This window comes from Piliocolobus tephrosceles, chromosome 2 (genome assembly GCF_002776525.5).
Source record: "Piliocolobus tephrosceles isolate RC106 chromosome 2, ASM277652v3, whole genome shotgun sequence".
Taxonomy (NCBI): domain Eukaryota; kingdom Metazoa; phylum Chordata; class Mammalia; order Primates; family Cercopithecidae; genus Piliocolobus; species Piliocolobus tephrosceles.
The window spans coordinates 62,912,269-62,937,726 of NC_045435.1; the positions used below are offsets into that span (position 1 = coordinate 62,912,269).

Genomic DNA, 25,458 nt, shown 5'->3' on the forward strand with positions numbered 1-25,458 from the left:
GGACTCTGTGATCAGGCTGTTTGGTGGCTGTAAGTATTAAAAGGAAACCTCATATCTGGAAGGAGATAGTCTCAGCAAGCCATGCCTTGTCCTGTTCAGCAGGCCAGTAATTTACAGACTCTGTGTGTTGATCGGCATCCTCATGAGTACGTTGTGTTTCTTGGATTGTTTTCTTTACCAGCCCCTGCCATTTCCTGGGAAGCCAGTTTTGAAAGCTTGTTTGCCTGCCTCAGCATTCCTAATGAAGATGTAAGGTCTTACTCACTTTGGGGTTACAAATTCTGATCTCATTTCTGCCATTTGCAAGCTGTGTGCTCTTGGGCAAATTACTTTGCCTCCCTGAGCCCCAGTTCTCTCCTGGGTAAAATGGGGGTAAGAGGAATACTTCGTCCTGACCGTATCATCACCGAGTGTCAAAGAACTCTTGGCTCAGTCTGCGATTGTTTTGTTGTCAAATTATGGTCCACAGGCCAAGTCCAGCACACAGCCTGGTTTGGTACAGTTTGCAATGAAGAATGTATTTTATTTTATTTATTTATTTATTTATTTATTTTGAGACAGAGTCTCACTATGTCACCAGGCTGCAGTGTAGTGGCGCGATCTCAGCTCACTGCCACCTCTGTCTCCCGGGTTCAAGTGATTCTCCTGCCTCAGCCTCCCAACTAGCTGGAATTACAGGCAGGCACCACCACGCCCAGCTAATTTTTGTATTTTTAGTAGAGACGGGGTTTCACCATGTTGGCCAGGATGGTCTCTATCTCCTGACCTCGTGATCTGCCCTCCTCAGCCTCCCAAAGTGCTGGGATTATAGGCGTGAGCCACCGTTCTCAGCCGTATTTTACATTTTTAAATGGTTGTTACATAAGTATCTATATATTCTTCTTGATTTTGCCTCTTGGCCCACAAAGTGTAAAATATTTACTGTTCTGTCCTTTCTAGTAAAAGTTTGCCAACCCCTGCACCAAAACATGCTGGAAGGGCTTTCTGCCCCTGGTTTGTGACTGTTCCTTTGGTTTAGTGCACACCCACAGACCGTGCTTCGATACCTTTCAAGGCTTTCTGTCTTTTCATGAGCCCTCCCCCTCGTCGGGAGATTACCCTACTATTAGTGGGGGAAACCAGGTTCCCAAAAGGCTGTGAATTTCCCATGCTCTATGCAAGTTAATTCTGAGGGACCGGGCTGAGTTCACTCACTACACTTCCCTGCCCCATCCCCGAGACACTCACGTGCGAACTCACACCTGTTAATTCCAAACAGTTAGCAAGGGCCTTTTGGAGGCTGGGTGTTGTCATAGGCATTTCAGGGGTTACAAAGATGACTTTTTTGGGAACCACCATCAGGAATTGCAAATCTGGTTGAGGAAATGGGGGCACCTATTTGTCACCAGTGACGGGAAACACAGTATGTTCTGGGACCTCCAAGGAATCAAGGTGTCTTACGAGGCGTCCCTGAGGCCTCAAGCCCCTCAGAAAGCTTGGACTGTATGTTGTGACATCAAGACCCATGAGATCTCCTTCCTGCTGGTGGCCTAGGGCAGAGATGCCTGTATTCTGGCCTCCCCATTCCTAGTATCTGTGGCTGTTGCAGCAGTCTGTTGCATGACTCGCAGAGACTGATGCTCACTGGCCTTCATGGGGTTTGGAGCTAACCATGGCATGCACATAGTAGGCTGCCCTGGCCACCTGCCTTGCTCCCCTTCCCAGCAGGGCTCAGCATATGTCTCCTCTATATGTTATTGTAAAAACTGCAATGACTTTTGCACCAAACTAGTACTTCAAGTGAAACTGAGCCATCAGTCTCAGGTAGCCAGGATGTTCCTCAAGATCTCTGCAGCCCAAAGAAAATGTCCTCAAGACAGCAGCACCTCAATCAATTTGGCAAAGGAAAAATATTTTTTCATTTAAAAAAAATAAATAAGAGGCTGGGCACAGTGGCTCATGCCTGTAATCCCAGCACTTTGGGAGGCCGAGGTGGGTGCATCATTTGAGGTCAGAAGTTCAAGACCAGCCTGGCAAAGATGGTGAAACTCCACCTCTACTAAAAATACAAAAATTAGCCGGGTGTGGTGGTGCACGCCTGTAGTCCCAGATACTCAGAAGGCTGAGGCAAGAGAATCGCTTGAACCTGAAAGGTGGAGGTTGCAGTGAGCTGAGATCACACCACTGCACTCCAGCCTGGGTGACAGAGCAAGACTCTGTCTCAAAACATAAAATAAAATAAGATATGAAGGCCTAAGCAGATGTTCTGAGCTGACATAGCTTTTCAGAAACAAAAACTGCACTCACAGCTGCTGTTATGTATTTTTTACTTTGTCTGACATTTTTTGTGTGTGCATTCTGACATCTTTGAAGTTGTTTTTCTTTGCTAGGAAGACACAACTTTCATCCACCTCTTACTCCTTGTTCAAGAACCAGTGGCCACTCACTAAATAGGGTTCAGACAAGCTGTTGAAAAGTCACCTTGACAGGGGTGAGGGTTCACGGGTGACTAAACCGTATCCTCAACAGATTGTGATTTGGGCTCTCAAGCCATGAATAGTATACAGGGCTTGTGGGAGCAACTGTCCCACCAAAGGCAGAAAAAGCGATTCTTCTAGATCTACAGCCTTGACCTTCTTGTGAGAGCCAGCTTCTTTGTTCGTGTCAGACACTATTGTCCATCTGCTCACTACTGTATTCCCAAAGCCCAGAAAAGTGCCTGGTGCCAAGCAGGCCCTCAGTACATATCTGATGCTGAATTTATTCATCAGATATTTATGGAACATCAGAGGAGGAAGTTGGTGGGCATATACCGCTGACCGAGGCCTGGTTCTTGCACTGGAAGAGTGCTCTCCAGGGAAACACAGAGGGATGCAAACACAAAGTGACCACCCGTGTGAATCGTGCCGTAAGGAAGCACCTGGGAAATTGTGCAGGGTTTTGAGGAGGGTGGGACAGAGGAGGTGAGACTTAAGGGGCCCCCGAAGGTGATGGAGTTGAGCATTCCAGGCAGAGGGCACGGCCTGTGTGTAGACGTGGAGGGTGTGAAGGAACCTGACCCAGTTCATTCAACGCTGCCGGAAAACAGCATGCGTGTCCAGAGGACACAGATGAGGCTGGGCAGACTAAGAGAAGTTGGGTCCATGCACATGAGAAATTGGGCTGTCTTGAGCTTGATGGGTTTATTGGCTGTGTGTGTATTGTTAAGGACTGTTCTAGCCCGGCGAACAGTAGAACAGTAGCAACTGAAGGGAGAGTGGGGTTCCACCCGGGAAGAAGACAAATTAGTGAATCTGTGTGATCCAGAAGGAAGATGGAAAGACCCCCAGGAAAGAAGAGCCAGCGGGCAGGTCTGAGAGATTTGAGAGAGGAAGAATCTATCCTGTGACTGCCCAGTGCCTAACAAAGGGATGCCATTGCTCCACGGAGACCTGTTTCCTCCTCAGTCCTGCCATCTCACTTCTTTTTGATATGACTCTTCCAGAAGTCTGTGTGGCTGGACTGGAAGTTCATAGCATGGTGAGACCTGTGTTCATCATTACAATAGAGAAAACAAGGTTGCATTTCAGGTATTAGGCAAATAGACAATCCAATCAGTATGCTGAAAATAATATGCTGGAATTAGATAGCTTATTCAGCAATTAAATAAATAAAAGTTCATGTCTACATCTGCTGGCTGTCTGTAGCACCCCGATAACTTATGGAAGTTCAAAGAACGATTATGAGGGATATTCCCTGGGCACTTTAAGCCCTTTGTGTATATGCCTTGTCTATCTGTTTGTCTCATTGTGTGTTCCTTGGTGACCCCTCTTTGCACTTTATTTTTAATTTCCATGAAGGCAGGAAGAGGCAGGCGTCTGATGGTGCAGAGCACCCGAGAAGAGTGCCTTGTGCTCTGGTGAGCTTATTAGGCACTTTCCAGTGATGTGATTACTAACTTGAAAAAGACGTTAAGCATCTTCACCAAACAATGTGTGCCTTTGTGTGGCCAGTAGTTTTTTCATTTTTACTGGGACAGCTGTTCTCTCAAAAACAGTTCTATTATAAATAACTTGCAGTCACTAACAGACTTTCTTTGCCCTTACACTGCCTCTGGGATGAGCTTTACTAAATGCTACGGTGTGTATCATCAAGCAGGTGAACCTCCTTTTTTACACAATGTGTGTTCCTTACTACAGGAAAGCAACATTATGAAAATAAAACACCATCCTAAATGTGCTAGGTGATTTTCCAAAGTAAAGGGTACTTTAAATGCAAAAAAAAAAAAAAAAAAACACTTTGGTGTGTCTTGTTTTAGGCATAACGGGTGCATGAGTGTTTTCCATTTTTTATTCCAAATGACACATATTAATCACAAGAATGGAAACCCAACCATGAGTCAAATTTGTATTAGTATCCTTTCCATTCCTCTCCGCACCCTGCAGTGTGAGGCTCTTAGACACCAGACTCACCCAAGTACCCTTGTAAGGCAGCTGTTCTCAAAGTGAGGCCCGGGCAACTTGGGGGTCCAGGACCCTTGTTTCCGGGGATCTGTGAGGTCAAAAACATTTTCGTAAAAATACCAAGATGTTATACTGTCATTCTTTTATGAGCATATAATACAGTGGAGTTTTCTAGCGTCTACATGACATATCACAAGCATTTGAATTTAGAAGCAAATGTGAAAATCCAGCTATCCTCAATTACACTAGACCTTAGAGAGCTGTTGGAAAATGTAAAACTATGCTTTCCTTCTCAAAAACTTCTGTTTTGGAAACTATAGTCATTTCATAAAAATATTATTTATATTATTATGTAATGGGTTTGTTATTGCTATTTTAAAATGAATTAATGAATAAATACTTTAAAATTTCTGATTATTTCTAATATGATAAATATTGCTTAATATAACCCATATAAACAACAGTCCTTGAGGTTCTCAGTAATTATTATTATTTTTTATTTATTTATTTATGTTTGAGACAGAGTCTTGCTCTTGTCACCAGGCTGGAGTGCAGTGGGCGCCATCTTGGCTCACTGCAACCTCCACCTCCCGGGTTCAAGCAACTCCCCTGCCTCAGCCTCCCGAGTACCTGGGACTACAGGTGCGTGCCACCACACCCGGCTGATTTTTTGTATTTTAGTAGAGACAGGTTTCACCATGTTGGCCAGGATGGTCTCCATCTCCTGACCTTGTGATCTGCCCGCCTCAGCCTCGCAAAGTGCTGGGATTACAGGCATGCGCCACCATGCCCGGCCAGTTCTCAGTAATTTTTAAGAGTGAAAGAGTTCCTAAGGCCAAAATGTTAGAGAGCCACTGCTCAGAAATACAGTACCATATGCAATAAAACTCTCCCAGCTTGTTACTGAGATTGGGAAGCTCTCTAACAAAGAGTAAAAGGATGTGTAAAAGTTCCCTAATCATGTAGCTTAGGCCCATTTCTACTTTTATTTGTGAATGTGCAGGAAAAAGGTGAAGGACTACGTTGAAACCACAGAATCTTGTGAAAAACCTAACTTAAAGGCCCTCAACTTTGGGAGAGGAGAGCCAACCACGATTGCAAGCCTTTTCTTTGTGGGGACACCCAAGCACACTTTGTTTTCTCTCCCTGCTGGTACTTGCCAATTGTGCTGTGATTGGCGGGTCTGTGAGACCGCACAGGTCATCCTTCATCTCTTCATGCAGCCAACGAGTATGTGTTTCCTGAGCACCTTCATGGGGCCTGGGCTGGTAGAAATTCAGACCCAGTCGCTGTCCTCAGAAGCCAAAAGGCTTGTACCAGGAAACAGTCAGCAAACACATAAGCATTAAGTGAACAGAATCATTACTGATTTTGGAAAGCGATGCAAAGGAAATGAACGGGGTGATATGACATAGTACTTTGGAAGATCTGAAAGTAAATTCATACAAGATACCCGGCAAAGGCTTTTCTAAGGAGGCTTCATTTGAGCGGAGATGGGGGTAGGGCGTTGGAAGGAAGGAGAAGGGGAAGAGTGGTTCCAGCAGAGGGACCTGCAGAGGCCCTGCGGAAGGGCATGGCTTGCTGGCAGTGTGGTGACCACCACAGTGAGTGAGCAATGATGGGTATGGAGACATTGATGGACAAAGGCCAGATTTTACAGAGCATTGTAGGTGCTAGTGAAGAATTTCAGTTTCAATCCAGGAGTGATGGGAAGTGATCTGAAGGCTTTTTAGCAAACGGTGGATTCATCCATTTCTGCTGTGTGAAGACCAGCCTGGTGACTGGGTAGGGAATGAACTAGGGGAGAGAGGCAACTGGTGGGTAGGCAGGAGAGGAGGCAGAGAGTGCCCAGGAGGCTCTGGACATCATCAGGTGAGAATCCATGGTGTGCAAGGGCGACCGGCAGAATGGACAGGTTTGAGATCTAATTTGGGGTAGAACAGACCAGACTCACTGATGGACCAAGGGTGGGGATGAGGCAAGGAGAGTGAAGAAGCATGACCTCTATTTTTTTTATTGGAGCTGCTTTTGTTTTCTCAAATCATTGCAACAAAACTCTGCAAGGTAGTTAGTATCATACCTATTATTTAGAGATGAGGAGACCAAAGCGCCAAAAACGTGCTCATGGGTCAACAGGGCCCTGCACAGCATCAAAGCAAGTCAGCAATTACTGCAGCTGCCCCGCTCCATCTGTGGCTTCCTTTCCCTGGTGGCACGCTCCAGCTTACTGCTCCGGTCCAGGCAGTGACACCAGGTGAGGGCCCGGAAGCAAGGCTCCTCCCCCTCCAGCAAGTCAGGGCTGTTAGCTGGTGTGAGCCAAGTCACTGTGCCTCGTCTTCTGTGTCTGAGAAATGGGTCCAGAGGCATCTGCTGGCCATCAGCCCAAGTGGGATTTTACTGGAACTGGTTTATTCACGTCTCAGGTGTGTCTCAGCTCCCTGAGAAAGGGAGCATTATTCTTCAGGCCCCATGACACGTCTCAGCAGGGGACGTGGGAGTCTTCCTTGGAGACAGTTAAACCTTTGTAAAATGAAACCTTTGTAAAATGGTGAAGGCTCTGGAAGCAATTGTGAGAATTTTAAACATCAACGATTTTCGTTGGGAAAAAAGGTACCTGTGCATTTCATTCAGGCATGGGGCAATCATTTATTTAAAAACAAAGTTCTTAGAAAAGCTGTCAGGCTTACTCAGTGGGACAGAGGCGGAAGGAGGAGAGAAGCAAGGCAGCAAGAATCAAAATTCTTAAACGTTGTCTTTTCTCACCTCCCAGGTATAATCTGGCAGCTCTCTGCTTTCTTCACACACAACTCAGGGCACAGCTTCAGAGGTCTAGGCAGGTATGGAACATCAGATACAGATCCGTAGTAACCGGTGACAATCAGTCCAGCCATATCATCTCTGAAATATCTGCAGCATCTATATAGCTGAGGGGATGGCATGAAGCTGACTGCTTCTCTTCCTCCCAGTTAGTTAGGCAGCCCTTCAACAAATAACTTTCTGCTTTTGAAATTGAAAATGCATTTGGGGAATGATTATCTGCTTTCTCACCTGTAGGGCAGCCTCTCTCCTTATAACCCCTAGCTACTTTGCATACTCATGGAAATATCCTGCCATTTAAATTTTTATATTTTATTCATATGTGGAGTATTTTTCCTGCAAGTTTGTAAAGCACTAAATATTATATGAACATTATTCAAAACATGTCCTTTCCATAAAGTCCGTTTATATGCCATCATTATCTGCAGCATTAAATACATTTTATATCATCAGAAATTTTATGATATATTTAAAAATGAATTTCTACTTAGCCAAAACACATTAGGGATTATCCTAAGAGACCTTGCTAAAAATGCAGTCATGTTTATTTGTAAGTGCCAGAAAATAGCTTGCAAAATTGTTAGTGTCTTTTATTATTCCCTACCACTGGAGCACTTGCTTGTTAATTAGAGAAATTTCAACTGTCATAGTTGGCAATTATAGCTTCTGTATCATTGTCTGTTATGAATAGTCAATGAGAGCTGATTAATATGCATGAGCAGCAGTATATATAGCGTGTGCATTGGACCACAATCCAGCTGCCAGAGTCACTCAGAGGAGGGAGTGGTGTGCGTGTATGTCTGCGTGTGTGCGTGTGTGTGTGTGTGCACGCGCGTGCATGCATGCATGCTGCGAGGGGAGGAAGGGAAGCGTGGAAGGGGGGAGAGAGTTGTTGTCTAGCCTCTGAGAGCAGCACCAATGTGAAGCTTTGCAGTCGCCTGACTCACCTGAGGCTCTCCAAGGATACCTTCAATGCCTGCACTGTAAGGGAGCTGCTTTTCCCGGGTGCTGGCGAAGACGGAAGCCTTCCTTTGACGTTTTTCTAAACATGGGATGCAGTTTGTGCAGCCTGCAGAAGCAAGAGGAGCAGTACAAATTACTCTATGAAGTTTGTCAGGTAACACCCTGCATTTTATTCCGTAGAAGTGCATAGGCACCCACCTGGCCAAGTGTAACTTCTGGGAAAGGTATTGGGAATTTGTGTGTGTGTGTGTGTGTGTGTGTGTGTGTGTGTGCGCGCATATTTTGTGTTCTGAAAGAGGAAGCCTTTCTGACTTTTTTGTATCTTTTCTCTCAAGTCTGTTATAAAATTTTCCATCCAGTGGCACTTTGGTGCCTGCATTTGGAAATATAATATATGTTGATGGTCATAAAATGTGTTTCAAGCAGTCTTGTCACAAGGCTTTGTCACAACTGAGCTCTCTCCAGAGTGTCGAACTCGAAGGGTCAAAGAGTGGTCATGCACACTTTGAACAAGTTGGAGAAGACGTGGATGATGATTAATGCTTGCAAGGTTTTGTCTGTGTTTACAAATAGTTATAAGGCGCTCCTTTCAGTACAGCCCAAGCCCTCTGCTGATTTGGTTCTTTTAGCAATTCTTGTAGTGAGACATATGGTTCAAATTGGTACTACTCACTTGCCATTTCTGTACCTCTCTCTGAAATTTTTAAGAACTTCAAAAGCAAGTGACTCAATCTTGGGTGCTGTCATTCACATCGGATGACTTGTATCTTCTAAGTCATTGTGAGCAACATGAAAATTTCAGTTGAGGTGAAATGGGATATTTACGATACAACCAGATAATTTATCTTACATCTCTGTCAAATGTTCTATTTTTAAATATTCAAGTCCTACTCTCAACTAGGAGGTTTTAATACTGCTGTTGGTAACCTACCTTGGCAGGTAAGGATTTTCTCCGAAAATCATTCTTTAAATTTGTCTTCAGTAATAAAAATAATAATAATCCAGCTAAGGCTTTCTTTTAGATAAGCACTTTAGAAGAAGGTTGTTATAGCAAGTGAGAAACAAAGGGTGTGTGTTTCTTGATTTATAACAATCAGTGGCATAATAATTTTTAAAGAGCCAGACTTTTTAAAAAAGAATTTGATTCTCCATCAGTTGAGTGTCATTTTTTGCTTAAGCCACCAGAGGGTGATATGCTTAAAGAGACACAGTGAGACCCGGCAAAAAGTGGGTTGGCTGCCTCTCTGGGCAAAACCTAAAGATAAAATGACCCTGGGTGAATAAAAAGTGTCTCTCTCTGTGTCTGCCTTCCCCACTGAGACAGAGAGAGAGAGAGTCAAAACAAACCTTTTGAGGCTTGGTACTCTCCTTAGGCAAGGGGTATATATCTTACAAAAAACCAGCATCTTAAGTGAGTCTTGGGAATAAATACATTTTCGACCTGTGACTTCACACTCAGGACTTCACTGGACTCAAGTCCTTTTCAAAGCATTTGGGAGACATGTTGGAGATCTTGGGCAGAAGCACTGTCGCTACTGGCGATCTAGCCCCCATCCCTTGTGTGATCATGTGGAGAGTTGTAGTCCTCAGTTTGCCAAGTTATCCCACTCAGTGAGCTGGGGAGTTCTCAGTGAGTCCAGCACATATAAGCAGGAAACAAGTGGAACAGCAGACGCCATCATTCGGGCAAAGTGGTTGTGTTACAGACTTTTGCCGCTATATTTGAAATAGCCCAACGTAGTAAGTCAAAAGGTAATTTTTTAAATTTGCCTTTTAAAAATGTTTTGCTTTTTACCATTAATGCACAGAAAATATAATTCAGCAGTCACAGCTGTGGATGTATTACATTGGCACCCTCCAGAAAGTAACTCTACCACATCTCTGTCAAATCTAAGTGAACCTGTCTTTTATTCTTCTGTATTATTTGTGCTCAATCCCCCCAGCCCCTCCCACAAACACACACAACTGCCCCCAAAAGAGGGAGCCTGGATTCTGTTGTTTGTTTTTTACTAGGTGAATTTATGTGGAAATATTTCTGGCTGAAGCATCGCTCAGTAAATTGCTGATAAATGACTTCCATCTGGAATATACTTGGTCAGCAATTTAGGAAGCCATGCAGATTTATTTTCAAGAAACTCAAACTACTTTTTGGACCCATTACCCTTGTGCCAACTAAGTAAAATCCCCCTTGCTCCTATTCTTTGTGAGTCCTGAACCGTAGCATAAAGGAATTCACAAAACACTTGCAGGAATTAATAATTGCATTCTCGCTCTTATTATGCAAAGTCTTATTAGAGCAGAGAAATTAAGGTTTCCATAAATTACAGTTCCAGAAGGTCCGGTGCGTCTGGCTTCAGTAAGCCCTGGTAACAGCAGCACAAAGAGGATCAAATATTCCAGGGCTCAGACTTTATCCTTTCCTCATCCAGAGATAATTCAAAGAGATGCTCTTCATTAGGGCCATTGGCAAGCTGCCTACAGTTTCTTTTTGGGGGCTGCTGTGAGCTTAATGATGCAGAACAATGGCTTTGCCTCTTGTTGCACACATACCTCATTGTACCTTTAATCACATTAGAAAAACAACAACAACACATAAAGTTGCCAGGTCATTAAGGGGCATTGCAAAGAGTGCAGACACATCAGTGATTGGGGTCATGCATTAAAAGGTGCACCAAGACATTTAGGGGCACTCAAACACTTCTATGGGGAGGAAGCTTTCTGCCTACCTGGGGTTGTAAGGCCGGGTCAGTCAAGTACAGTGGTTCTTTATACTTTTATGGTAACTGTGGTGTCCAGGTGGTGGGGGTTGCAGGGCAGCGTGAAACATCAAGACAGGGCCTCTGCCTACCAGAAATTTGAAATTTAACAGTTGCTTCATGATTTGGAAAACTTTAGCCTGTCTTGAGTAACCTTGAGTACTCACAAGCACTATTAAGGTGAAAGGACAGGGAAGCAAGGAAGGTGCTTTAAGGTTATCAAGGAGTACAGTCTCCTGCTTGGATAAATTAATCGGCACAGGAGAGCTCACGTTCTAGGAGTAATGGGATAGGGAGCCACACAGCTCTTGGGCTGTGGCTGGAATCCAGCTAAGGGTGGTTTCCAGGTGTTGGGGCCAGGGAGTGGCAGTTGGGGGTGTAAGGATGGGAAAGTCTGTGGCTCTGTGGGTTTTGATGCCAGTGACTCCAGCACAGGCTAAGCACCAGCCTTGTTTGTAGCCGTGTACTGTGAGGTCAACGGGACAGCCAGTCTGTGGATGCTTTGAAGAGGGTCTTCCAGTGGAGGCCAAGAAGAGGGGAACAGAGTGGCACCTCAGCCAGTATCATTTATTCCTTCCACCTCTTCTAACATCGACCAGAGACTCTTTGTAAAATGGTGACCTTTGCTAATTTGATGAGGCAACAAGGAAATAACTGTGATTGGGAGTTAAGCTTCAAACTAGAAATTATGACTAGCACATTGTCCTAAAGTCTGCATGCACATTTTCAAGATAAGGAAATCTTATCTATAGTCACAGGACTATTCATTGCCGACAGCCACAGCATTATTTATTGTGCACTTACTACGTGCTGCCACAATGCCAAGTGTCCACTGTGCTTTTTCCCATCAGATCTGCACACAAGCATGAAGAGATAGGTGATACTGTCATCCCTATTTCAAAGAGAAGAAACTGACATACAGAGGAATTATAGTGGGACTGGGAGTCAGATCTGCACTATAATTCCCACATCTGCGAATTCTTTTCTTGCATAAATCATTTTCCAGCAGCGTCAATGAATGAATCATGACCAACTTTATAGGATACCTGCGGGCCAGTTTTCAAAAATCATGCTTGCCTTTGTGGGGCTAACATAAAGACCCTGCAGTCTCAGACAGGCCCAGGTGCTACATGGTACCTCCTGAGAAGGGTTCCTACGGGGTTGCTGGTCCTTCATACCAGGGGAGGGTGGTGTGCAGAGAAAAATGAGCTCCAGAGTAGCACAGAGTTCCCACTGGCTTATCAGACAGTCTGAAGAATGGATGATTTGAGAACGCTCATGTCCTTTTGCCTCTCAGTAATAACAGGAAATGTCACGTAAGATTAATTTGTGCCTCTTATGCCACTTGAAGTTGTTAGTTTTGAGAAGCAAAAACTTTACCACTAACTCTGACTTCCCGGAAAACTATAGATCTGATACAGATTTGTGACCCTTTATACATCAATCTCGTAGCCAGTTGGGTAGAAAAACACAGATTTCTACAGTAAATACAAATCAGAATCCAGTTTATGGGGAAATCTGGAAACTTGACTTTGCACAATCCTGCTTGCATATTTAATTAGCTAGATGCAGTACTCAGATGAGCTGACTGCTGTAGAGCACAGCGACTGCATCAGCTGAGAGTCAGATGGGTCACGGTTCGATTAAGTATGGACCCAATTAATGACGGTTAATTGGATGAACATAAACTTGACCTCCACACAGCAGTTTTGAACCTGGCAAAATTTTCCTGCAAGTAGGAGTGTGTTTGCTTAAACAGCCTATTAATTCTAAAAGCTTCGTTTTAGAAGCAGCTTTACATTCTGAATTCATGTAGGCAAAGTAGGTATGGAAAAAGAAAGCTCATCTCTGCCGGGCATGGAGGCTCACGCCCTGTAATCCCAGCACTTTGGGAGGCTGAGGTGGCAGGGTTGCTTGGGCTCAAGAGTTCAGGAATGGCCTGGGCAACTTGATGAGATCCCATCTCTACAAAAGAAAAAGAGAAAGACATTTAACTTAGCCAGCCATAATGGCGCATACCTGTAGTCCCAGCTACTCAGGAGGCTGAGGTGAGAGGATCACTTGAGCTTAGGAGTTGGAGGCTGTAGTGAACTATGCTGGTGCCACTGCATTCCAGCCTGGGTGACAGTGACAGAGCAAGACACCTTCTCGGTGGGGGGACGGGGGGAAGCCCATCTTCTCCTCCTCCCACCTTGACAAACCAGGGCCCTTTATTGAATATGGGGCCAGCATATGACTGAGAAAGTCATTTTTTAATATGTGGCCATTATTTGTCACTAACTGTTGTTTTCCTGTCAATTAACAATGGATTATAAACTACTTTTATGTTGATTCTGGAAAGGAGCGACCGAGGATAGGACCAGAGATTACCTCTCCTCTTTCTGTTTGTCTCCTCTTTAAGACACAAAGCTTTGGGGGACCATAAAGGAGTTTTCCTTCTTTTCCCTTAGGACTAGGGCCTAATACCTACCATCCTAGCTTAGGTGTCCTTCTGAAGTGTTCCCAGGGTGCCCTGCACTTCCTTCCACCTTGTTTCCATATATATGTTAATTTGGCCTCCCATGTTACACTGTAGACTAGGAAGTCTCATCACTACTGTTACTTCTCAGCACATGGTTGGTTGAATAAGTTGGATTTTGTAGTGTTTGTTGGGAAGAGTGAGGAGTAAGAAAAGAAGAATACAAGTTAGGAATTGAGAAAGAGAACTAGGTGTTGAATGAAATGACCGTGGTTTGGACCACGGAGGTGAGGATGTGTAACAGAGGGGACACAAGACATTCATTTATCATTCATTCAGCCAACACATTCACCCAACCCACCAAGTGCTAAGAACCAACGTGCTCACCCACTTGCTCACTGGCTCCCCAGTGCCCTTAGAATTCAGTGAATTAACTGTGGCTTACAGAGCCCTGTGAGATCCAGCCTCTTCTGACCTCTCCCATAAACCTCCTGCCCGCCTCATCTGCCCTGGTCCTGCAGGCCTCCTTTCAAGACACAGAACCCACCTTATTCCTTCCTTCTCAAGACTTTGCAAACTGGCTGTTCCCTTCTGCCTGCAAGTTAGTTCACCAATTCATCCTTGAGCTCAGCTTAAATGTCCCTCTCCCTGGAGACCTTACCTGACCTAAGAAAATCCCCTCCACCGCCCCCACTCTAACCTCTCTGTGCACTGTTGATTTCGCTGCTGCACATTGTTGACTTGCTTATCACCTGTTTTCAACTCCAACCTCCTGGACAAATGTCAGCCCTGTGAAGGTAGGAACTTTGCATCGTTCTCTGTGAAACCCCAGGTCCTGGCACATGACTAGTAACTGTTCAGGATGTGTTTACCAAAATTAACTTCTGAGTGAGAATGTATCAAGTGGATCCCACTTCGGTTTGGGAAGGGTTTTACCATGACAAATGAGTCCATATCCCTGGTCTCTAATGGCTTCCACAGATACAGCTGCTGCATGTTGCCATAAGGCAGGTGGTACGGGGTCACAAGAGAGAAGACAGCCCCTCTCTCTGTGTTCCTGTCACCCACCTGCCATGGCACGTAGAAGGAAACATATGGAACAGTGAAAAATATCCAGCTTTAATAAATGAGTTCTCTTGTGTTCATTAATAATGCAGGAAGAGGTTATGGTTAAATGTGGACAGGGTGGGGGTGGGTAATGCACAAAAGAATACCGTCAACAGTTCGGAGTGAAGGCACAGCAGAGCCACGCTAACCCTCCTGCATTCTCTGACCAGTGTGGGATTAAGCAGGGAACAGCTTTCACTCTCTAAAGCCCACAAAGCGTTTCTAGCAGTGCCACCGTCATTTATGTGACAGGTGTCATAACGGTAAAATGTAGGCGAGCTGTGCTGCAGAAGAAATGTCAGGAATGAATGTGTCCTGCCTGGAGTGACCTGCTTGCCTACTTGTTCATCAAGGGCATTTTGAGTTGTGTGTTCATTGGTGAACTTTGGGGAAAGGGTCCCTTTTCCGTCTACTAATTGCCAGCCTCACAGGATAATTTTTTTTCCCAAATACATTTGATGATATTCATCAGCTTGTGATAAAGAATATGCCAAAATAGTGTGAAAGTGAAAGAATATTATTGGCACTAATGTTCAGTTGTGTTGCCTGCTGGTCTTGATTTGAGTGGCAGTAGGAAGCAGGGACAGCTTTTGACTGTGGAAGAGTCTCTGGACTCTTAGATCTCAGATTAGATCTCAGAGTAGGGTCCTGGCCCAGCAGCAGCATCATCACCTGGGAGCGTGTTTGTTCGAAATGTGCTTTCTCAGGCCCTGCCCCAGAGCTGCTGAATCAGAGACGCTGGGGTGGGGCCAAGCAATTTGTTTCACAAGGGCTCCAGGTGGGTTTGGTGCAAGTTCACTTTTGAGAGCCTCTGTTCTATATTAAATGCTGGAAGAGGGAGGACTGCTAGGTGACCTAAGCCTTCTGACAGATTTTCTTGAGTCTTTGTCGGATGAGTAGGCAGCAAAGAAGTCACATCTCAGACACTTAGATGTGGATCAAAAATTTAGCCATCTGTTGGTTAATACCAAAAATAAATTGTTTTGTTTGAGAACTTTTTTCAAGCAAATAGTTCTGTAATATCTAGTTTACAAGTAGAAAATTGAAGGTTATTGAAGTTTTGTCTAAAGGAGAGAGAATATATAAAATTTTCAGATACATCTGATATTCAGCAGCTTGTGATAAAGAATAAGCTGAAATAGTACAGAAGTTAAAGAATGTTATTGGCACCAGTATTCAGTTTGTGTTGCACACTGGTCTTGATTTGAGTGGCAGCAGGAAATAAGGACAGCGTTTCTGACTGTGGAAGAGTCTCTGGAATTTGCTGTATATACATTATATATATTATGTATACATTACATAATGTATACATATGCATATGTATATATATCCCACCATATTCTTTCTGTGAATCACTCCAGGCTCCAGCATTATCCTATATCCTTCTAAACAAGACACCCCCTACTCCTCCAAATACTCTCTTCCCAATAGTAAATAAAAAAGTAATCTGATTCATTTCCAGTAAGGTGAATGATGATGGGTAGAATTCTCCTGCCAGAAGAGAATGTATTTTTAGGAAGGACCTTATTACCCAAATGAATCCGAATTGGCAGAATTCTTGTGGAAATAAGTTTGAGCAGGGGCCTCTTTCTGATGAGAGCTATATAGCTATCACCATGACGGGTCATGATTTATAGACACCACATCTGGGGGGCTTTCAGGTTACAGCCTAACTGTCAATTAAACAACATCATTGGTGAGTCTTTAGTGTACATTTCTAGGAGTAGATGTTTTTATATCTGCGGATGACCATTTTTAAAAGTATTTATAAAGATTGCCCCTGAATGAGTCTCTCCACGTAATACCCACCAGTTTATGAGCATCCGCCTGACCTCGCTCTTCACCACAAGGGGAATCTTTTTTTTTTTTTTTTTTTTTCTTGTTTGCCTCTTTGGTGTTCAGCTTGTCAAGGTGACAGACTGGTAAAGGATGGAATCTTGTTTTTAACTCTTAGGCTTATATCAGTCTCAAGGTAGAAAAATTCCACTAGGGCAGTGGTTCTCAAACTTGAAGCATCAGAATCACCAGGAGGGCTTGTTTAAACACTGGGCACTTTACCCCTAGATTTTAGATGCTTCTGGCCTGTGGATCACCCTTTGAAATCCACTGCTCTAGGAGAATCATTATTAGGTAAGACTGATGGATGAGTGGATGAGTGAAAGGATGGGGGAAGAGAGGGCATCTAGTGTCTCTTCAGTTCTACTAGTGTCAAATTGCTTTCCATCATTATGGTAGAGAAGTTCGTGTTGCTTCACATCCCTGCCAACCCTTGGTATTGTCTGATTTCTTAGTTTTCCAATATAGTGAATATGAAGCGGTATCTCACTGTGGCTTAAATTTGCTTCACCCAGATTATGAAGTTGAGTGTATATTTGTGTATATTGGCCATTTTTTTAGTTTCTTCATTGTGTGTAAAGTGCCTGCTCCAACTTTTTGCCCATTTCTCTGTTGGATTTTTCATCTTCTCCTGGTTGTAGGATTTTGAAAAACAGTCTGGATACCAACCCCTCAGATGTAAGTGTTGCAGACATCTCTCAGTTTGTGGCTTGTCTTTGCATTTTCTTTATGATGTCTTCTAATGAATGAAATCTCTTAATTTCATATAGTCAAATATATCTCTTTTCTTTTGGTTTGTGCTTGTTGAATCTTTGCTAGGAAATGTGTTTTCTCTCTCTCAGTCATAAAAATACTTACTAATATTTTCCTCCTAAAGTTTTATATAATTTTTGTCTATCATAGTTACTTTTTTATATATGGTAAGATGTTAGAGTACAACTTCATTTTGTATAAATATAGGTTTTCCAGTATATCTTTTCTTTTTTTTTTTTTTTTAGACGGAGTCTCGCTCTGTCCCCCAGGCTGGAGTGCAGTGGTGCGATCTTGGCTCACTGCAAGCTCCACCTCCCAGGTTCACGCCATTCTCCTGCCTCAGCCTCCTGAGTAGCTGGGACTACAGGCACCTGCCACCACGCCTGGCTAATTTTTTGTATTTTTAGTAGAGACAGCATTTCACCGTGTTAGCCAGGATGGTCTCCATCTCCTGACCTAGTGATCCGCCCACCTCAGGCCTCCCAAAGTGTTGGGATTACAGGTGTGAGCCACCGCGCCCGGCCCTGGTATATCTTACAGACAAGCCCATCTCTTCCTCATCACGGGGAAATGCCAGTTTCCCTCTATGATTGGTAGGTTTACAGGCATTCATTGTAACATTCTTTGTAATTCCATACATATATCTTAGAAATTTTAAAACTTATTTGACATTTAAGAAAATATTAAGAGGAGACCCAAGAATAAATATCTTTTATTAAAAGCCTCCACTACCCCAAATTCTGAAGGAAAGTAAATCAGAAATAGTAATGGGGAAAGACGGAGATGGCTGACTGTAAACATCTTTACAAAAAGTACAAAAAGTCGCTTTTTAAAAAAAAAAGCATTCTTCATCTGTAAAAAAGATTTTCTCAAACTGTAACATTGATTGTAAAAGAGAAGACACATCTGTAAACTACAGTTAGAACTCATATTTTTATAAACACATTTCCTAAGTTTACATGTTTTAGCTAAAGAAATCTTAAGCAAAAAGTGTATCTTTTTCTGTGAACAAACAGTACATGAACCAAATATGGCAAACAAACACTTACTATTCACAGCACTAAAGCAGTGAAAACAGAGGTAATTTGTCAGACATCTGGGAGAATAAGTTTTCTCCCAGTGCATTAAGCAGTTTACCGTAACACAGACACATTCCTGTTTTGCCACACAGGACAATTATTCCCCTCCCCTGCCCAAAAGTGTCAGCGGTTGTGGCACATAACATTAGAAGTGACATGCATTTTAATAAAGTAAAACTCTAAAGAATATGAACTAATTTTCCTTTATCAAGCAGCTGTTTTCTATTTTGGGAGTCTCAAAACAGAGAAATTACTATCCTTCATAACAATATTTCAGTTAGCAGGAGATGAAAAGCAGCAGCTATTTCCCCTCAGAGTCACAATGGTATTTTACATTCAAGATTAAGTTCCTTTTATCTAGTTAGGGGATGACTGGCAGGAATAACTTGTAATGCACATACTGTACATTTTATATACTAGTTACTATGTGTTGCAGCTAACTGCATCCATTGATGCATTCCTATTTGGACTAACTCCTTAATAAGAGATACCTCTGTTTCCCTTCACTTGGTATTTTCTCCTTTTTATTTCTCTCTCTGGCAACTTTCTAAATCCAAGATTTGTAGCATTGGACTGAGTATCTGGAAACTTTCCAGTATTTAAAGTTTGAATTGTTTAGCATGTCTGTCTAATCTCTCCCTCCCCAGTTAAATTAACTTGAACTTTTTGTTGAAGTTGCACCATGGATTGGAACGGAGAAGTAGTGGCTGTTCCCCAAAGAGGAAAGGAAGGGAGTCAACCACCACTGAGAAATTGACCAAAAAGGTCCATGCATCCTTTTTCTCAGTTGTCCATGAAGTCACAGAACCAACTCTACTCTATCTCCAACCATGGTTAAGAAAGCCAGGGGAGGGAGGACACAATTCCAGTGTTGTATTATTTAACCTTGAATTAACAAGTGACAGCCCAAGATTAATATTTCAGTGATTTTTTTTTTCCTGTCCTCGTAAGAACAATGATAAATAGCTTTTGAGTGTTATTTATCCTGCACAGGCTTTAAATGCATGAGTTATATACAAAAGCTCATGTAATTCTCACACAGCCCCTTAAAAGTACAGATACTGTTATTATTTCCATTTCACAGATGAGATAACTGAGGGTTAAAATAGTTGACAAAGTGGCCTGGGGTCACACAGCTGGTAAGTGGCAGAGACAAGATCATAACACAGGACTGTCTGAGTCCAGTGACTTTGGGCAGACTCCCTCATTCATCCCGTCACTCATTCTGTTAACACACATTAGTGGGCGTCTCCTTCCAGTGTTCCTGGAGAAACGTTCCATTGTAGTACAATGGAAAGGAAAGTCCCTGCCCTCGAGGGGCTTACATTCTAGAGAGAGGTGGGGTCAGAAGTTAAATACTACACTCCTGAGAATATAATTACAATGTGGAGTAAAGGCCCTATAGGAATGTGGTTCTACTGCAGACTCCTGAGAATACAATTACAATGTGGAGTAAAGGCCCTATAGGAATGTGGTTCTACTGCAGAAACATCATATGAAGACCCAAACAAGAAACTGCCCAGTTTTCTCCTCTGTAAAATGGAGGTACTTGGCTGGGCACGGTGGCTCACGCCTGTATTCCGAGCACTTTGAGAGGCCAAGGCAGGCAGATCACGAGGTCAGGAGATCAAGAGATCAAGACCATCCTGGCCAACATGGTGAAACCCCATCTCTACTAAAAATATAAAAAAAAGCTGGATGTGGTGGCACACACCTGTAGTCCCAGCTACTTGGGAGGCTGAGGCAGGAGAATCGCTTGAACCTGGGAGGTGGAAGTTGCAGTGAGCCAAGATCGTGCCACTGCACTCCAGCCTGGCAACAGAGCAAGACTCCATCTCAAAAAAAAAAAAAAAAAAAATTGAAGTAGTTTTGTAGCTTTAGCAGTTAAATTGAGGTATCAAGGTGATACCTTTCTCAAGTAGAAGTTCATCCTGTTTTGTTAAAGCAGGAGAAGGATTCCATTTGCAAGTTATCACAGTCTAGAACCACCTGATGGTCTTAAAGGCAGCATTTACTGAGTGCCTACTATGTTCTCTGGGTCATGTGCTGTGCTGAGGGAGTGGTCAAAATAGCCACTTGCTCACAGTGTTCATGTCCTACTTCAGAGGACCTCCCTCTCCCTCAGAGCTTTAGCTGTAAAAGGGGAAGTCTTGGGTTCTTTTTATGGCTCTGCTATTGAGTGGCCCTGGAGCAGTCTCTGGGCCTCTTTGAACCTTAGACTCTTCTTCTGAAGCTCAGGAATATGAACTGTTTCTCCTAGGGTGTTAGGAGTGTCCAGGTGAGCTTTAATGTGTGTGAGAGTGTATCTGGAACATATGTGGCATGGTGTAGGCTCTGTATGTGGGCATACAGTCAGCACTTCATATCTATGGGTTCTTCATCTGTGGATTCAACCAACTGAGGATCAAAAATATTTGGAAAAAATAATTCCACAAAGTTTCAAACAGCAAAACTTGAATTTGCCACATGCCAGTACTATGTTGAATTCCCGTGATGTAGGCATTGTATTAGGTATTATAAATAATGTAGAGATGATGTAAAGTATATGGGAGGATGTAGTTGGTATGCCAAGCCTACAATAGCAATTAGGACAAGTATATGGTCATATGATTTAAACTATATGGGAGGATGCAAATACTCTGTGTGCCATTTTATATATCAGGAACTTGAGAATTCATGGATTTGGGAGGATACTGGAGCCAATATCTCATGGATATGGGGAGATGACTCTGTTGTCTAATAAGCCAATCTAGGGGTTGAAGGAAAAAGCCAGCATTTCTAGAGAATGCGGAGGCAGCCAGGCTTCCAAAATTGGGTCAAATAGGGTCATCGTTATGGGTTGAAGGTCTCTTGGGGGACAGTTAAAATGATGAGAATAGATCCAGAAAGGTCAACTTATGTGGACATCTTCGGAGATCATTGGCGCTACGTCATTTTCTTTAAAGGAACAGCAGAGAATAAGGCTTTCAGCAGAAGTATATAGGGCCAAAGCTTCCTAAAAACAATATGCAGCAGTGGAAATACGCAGTACTGTTAGAGAAAATTCTCAGATTCAGTATTTGTTCAACAGGATATTTATTGGACACCTCCAGTGTGTCAGGGAGGGGAGGGGCATCCCCTGGCAGGACTACAGTGGTCAAACAAACAAGGTCGTGGTCTTAGATGGAGAAAAACATCCACCATGTTTTATCACGCAGATGAAAATGCACCAGCAGCCAGCACTTGGGGTGGCCAGTGCCACGTGCAAGGGGAACAAAACAGAGGATGGGACCCAGTTACAATGGCCAGGCTGGGCTTCCTGAGTCATCTGAATATGGAGCAGTCAGCTTCAGCCAGGCAGAGGCTCCAAGACAGAAGGAGTCGTGGATTTCTAGGAAAAGCATTTCACTGATAATACTTTAATGTGCATCTGCCTCCTACACTGTCTCATATCCAGAGAGGGCTGTGTTTCTAAGGGGCTGTCCCAAGTTTGACACATATTCCTGGAGCTAAAGCAAGTGAAAACACTCAGGAAAGTATGAAAGCTCTGTGTGGATGGTGGTGTATGACTCTGCAATGCATATTTTAAAGAAGAAATATTTTGGAAAGTCATTAAAAATGTTAATCACATACCCCTCCAAACTAAAAAGCTGATGAAGGGAACATATTTTCCAATTACACATTTTAAAACATGTATGTTTATATCAACAAAAGATAGCCTATGTTAGACCCAGGTATAGTTGATATGCCCAGCCTACGATAGCAATTAGGACAAGTATATGGCCAGAATGTCCTCTGGACATACTCAGCGGATGGTACCGTTTTTCAGTGAGCTCATCTGTAAGGCACAATGAAATGAGGTCAAAGAAAAACTTAAGAGAGCTTCATACTCATTTTTTTTAACTCAACTGAGAAAAGATTTAAAGGAAAAAATCCCTGACCCAAACAAAAGCAGGAGGAAACTTAGTGTTGCCTAAAGCAACTAAAGAAAAACACCGCACTCTCCCGGTGGCTGCTTTCTGCCATTCCATGTGCGAGGGATCCATATTTTTGCCTCCAGCAAACTCATTTCTGTTTCTCAGACCCACACACCATTTTGCTGAAACAAAGCTACAAGTGCATTTCCACCCAGCTGGGCACACTTGCTAACTACACTGATGCATCAGAACTATAAATGTCACCCCCGTCATCTCCTTCTACCCTCTGATAACTTGACTCTTTAAAAATGTGTTAACATCCTTTTTCCAGCCTTACGTTTGACATAATCAGTCATGTACATGAACTCCCCTCTCTCTCTCTCTCTGAAAAACCCCTACGTTTCCTCAAGTTCTAATTGCATTATCAAGTGTTTTGTTTGGTTCATTAATTCCTTCCCAGATGATTTGCTCCTGGTAGGTTTCTAGCAAATTCTACCCATATCTAATAAATCATCTTACAAAATGCTGCAGGTTTTTCTCCATTATGGGGATCGAGTCCGCACGCTAATTGCTGTGCCCCTGCGAAGTTTTATTCTCCTTCCTCTCACTAAAAAGCTGCCTGTTTAGCTTCATCTTAAAACTCTAACAATTCGACAACAGAGAAAAGATTTCAGAACTGTGCTTTGGCCAGGCCAAGTCCCCAGAGTCATTTCAATGCTTGCTGCGCCAGAATACACCCAGGGTTATTCTGTCATCTAAACAAACTTCCTCCAGGTGAACGCAGGCAGGGTGTCCATCTCTTCTGTGTCCCCTGTTGGACCTGGGAGTCAGGGAGATGAAGGATCCATTTGTCCTGAGGCAACACTACCATGTAACTAACCTGAGAACAAGAAAATGAAGTCAGGAAGTTGTAACTGCATAGCCATAGGGTAGGGAAGGATGTGGGGCCCAGTTCCTGCTTCCAGGATGTGATAGGATTGTTGGGGCAGGAGATTGTGGGGTTGTAGCTACAAAGGCTATAAAGCATTCATAGAAGACCAGATGGGGAGTGATCTGAAATAATCCAGAAGGGTGTAAGTACCAGTCTAGTGAGATTCCTCCTATATTAAAAATCATCATTATCTAATTTCCCAGTTTTTACAGATAAGGAAATTGAGGTCCAGAAATGATCAGTGGTTTCTTTAGATGCAAGTATACTATTTTGTTTACTTTATCATTTGATTCCCAGCATTTATCAATTGACTCACCTATACATGAATCTTGTAGTGTTTTTAGCCCAGTTCATACCTCCCACAAACATGTTTAATTTTATTTCTGTTCAGTTCTCCAAAGGTATCGTGGGCCTCCTACATATAAGTCAGGTGTTCTGTGCAGCTAAGATATGGTATTATCCCACAATTCTTATTTTTTAAAATGTAATCACAAAAAGCAAGGATCAATTATTATAATATGGTCATATTTTAAAGTCCTTCTGTGCCTGTGAAGTCAAGAGGGTGAGTCATTTTATTTCCCATTTTACAGGTGATAAATATCTTAGGATGTCATTATTCTTTTTGTGCCATTTGTAAATCACATTTATAAATCTTTGAGAAAGAAGTACACACTTAAGTTTACTTTTGATTCATACAGGTTCTAAATCTTCCCAATTTCTGTATCTACCACCGTAGATGTCTCCACTGTTAGTTATTCCTGCTCATTTTCATTGGTTCTTTTTGCAAAGCCAATATTTCCAGAAATCTGCATCTATTTCTCACAGGGATTGCACATTTCATTGGAGATAGCTTGGAGATAGGTTATACATTCTACTGATAAAAGTCGTCTCTGGTTGCATGGAAGGGCCTCAGCAAACTGAGAATATTTTGGCAATTCAGTAGATACATCTGGATGCATTATTGCACATAAGCACTCTTCAATGGAATAGTCATACATATTATAAATTAAGTTTGAGCTGATAGGGAGGGTTTCTTTTTCTCTTGTAACTTTTAGTCAATACAGCAGAAGAGAGGCAAATATTTTCTTTTCTAACCTAAATTTCACCAACTTGAGCAATAATTTGCAATTAAAATACAGAATTTTGACAAAGTTTAGGACAAACACAAAGTTAGTTTTTGTGTTTTAATTCTGTATGTGAACTAGATAAGCAATGAAATGGTATTTCCCTGCACGTGCACACATAGATAGCATCGTTCTCCAGAATAGTTCATTTGTCATAACTCAGTAGAATAAAATATGGACCACTGCTCCTCACTCTAAGAAAGCCTGAGCAACAAGGGCTGCCCTGCTAACTGCAGGCTTCTATTCAGTTTTCCTTATGGGGATAAATAAGAGGGAGAAGATTATGAAAATTTTCATAATGAAAAATAATATGAAAAGTATACTGTTGATGTTTCTTAACTTACGATGGAGTTACGTCTTAATAGTCAAAACTAAAAATCATCCGGGTGTGGTGGCTTATGCCTGTAATCCCAGAACTTTGGGAGGCCGCGGCAGGTAGATCACTTGAGGTCAGGAGTTCAAGACCAGCCTGGCCAACATGGTGAAACCCTGTCTCTACTAAAAATACAAAAAAAATGAGTCAGGCCTGATGGCACATGCCTGTAATCCCAGCTACTCAGGAGGCTGAGGCCCAAGAATCACTTGAACTCAGGAGGCAGAGGTTGTAGTGAGCCAAGATTGTACCACTGCACTCCAGCCTGGATGATGGAGTGAGAGTGTCTCAAAAAAAAAAAAAAAAAAAAAAAAAAAAAAAATCTGGGGAGGTTAAAAATGGATATAGTTTGGATTTTTTAATATGGCTCTAAAAACAACAGGGGACAGTTCATGCGAAGAACAGAGTTTTAAGAGCAAGTGGGTAGAGCTTCCCCCACTGGGGCTAGGGAATGTGCATCCCATTTTGCAGAGAGTTTCTGAGGTACAAGATTCAGTGGCTTTTCTAGCCACTCACAGAATAAACCATTCTTCCTTCTGCATCCAACCTCCTTGTTGGGGGAGATAATGATTCCAGAGTCTTAGGAAGCGAAGTTTCTAGAAATAAATAATACCCCAGGTTGGGGTAAGAATAGTAGGCAGTGTCCTCAACATTCACATGCACTTGTGAGGGAAGCCCCCAAGAAGGAACAGTGACTTGCGATCCAGAGCCCATTACAGAAAGACTGTGTCGGTATGGAGCAGAACAATAGTAGCAGAACAATGAAAATTCTCAAGAAGCCCAGGATCTATCTAAGTCCTAACGTATTTCAAGCTTCTGAAATTTAGTATTTGCATTTGCTTTGTCTTGAGACCTCACACCTCAAGTATTTTAGCTTACCAAAGAATAATGTATTTGGAGGTAAGAGGCCAAGTTCAAGCTCCCAAACCACTGTTTAGTAGCTA

The 25,458-nt window shown here is 42.8% G+C and overlaps 1 protein-coding gene across 4 annotated transcripts in view; it reads left to right on the forward strand.

The window, feature by feature from the left end:
• PDZRN3 (PDZ domain containing ring finger 3) overlaps positions 1-25,458 on the forward strand; it is a 238,450-nt gene that overhangs the window by 179,377 nt on the left and 33,615 nt on the right. The window contains exon 1 of one of the 4 annotated variants that reach the window (XM_023199929.2): positions 7,995-8,355. The exons of the other annotated variants lie outside the window; for them this stretch is intronic. Coding sequence (XP_023055697.1) covers positions 8,287-8,355 — 69 coding nt within the window. The 5' untranslated portion in view covers positions 7,995-8,286. Of the gene's footprint in view, positions 1-7,994; positions 8,356-25,458 lie in introns of those variants that run through there. 4 annotated transcript variants of the gene reach the window in all.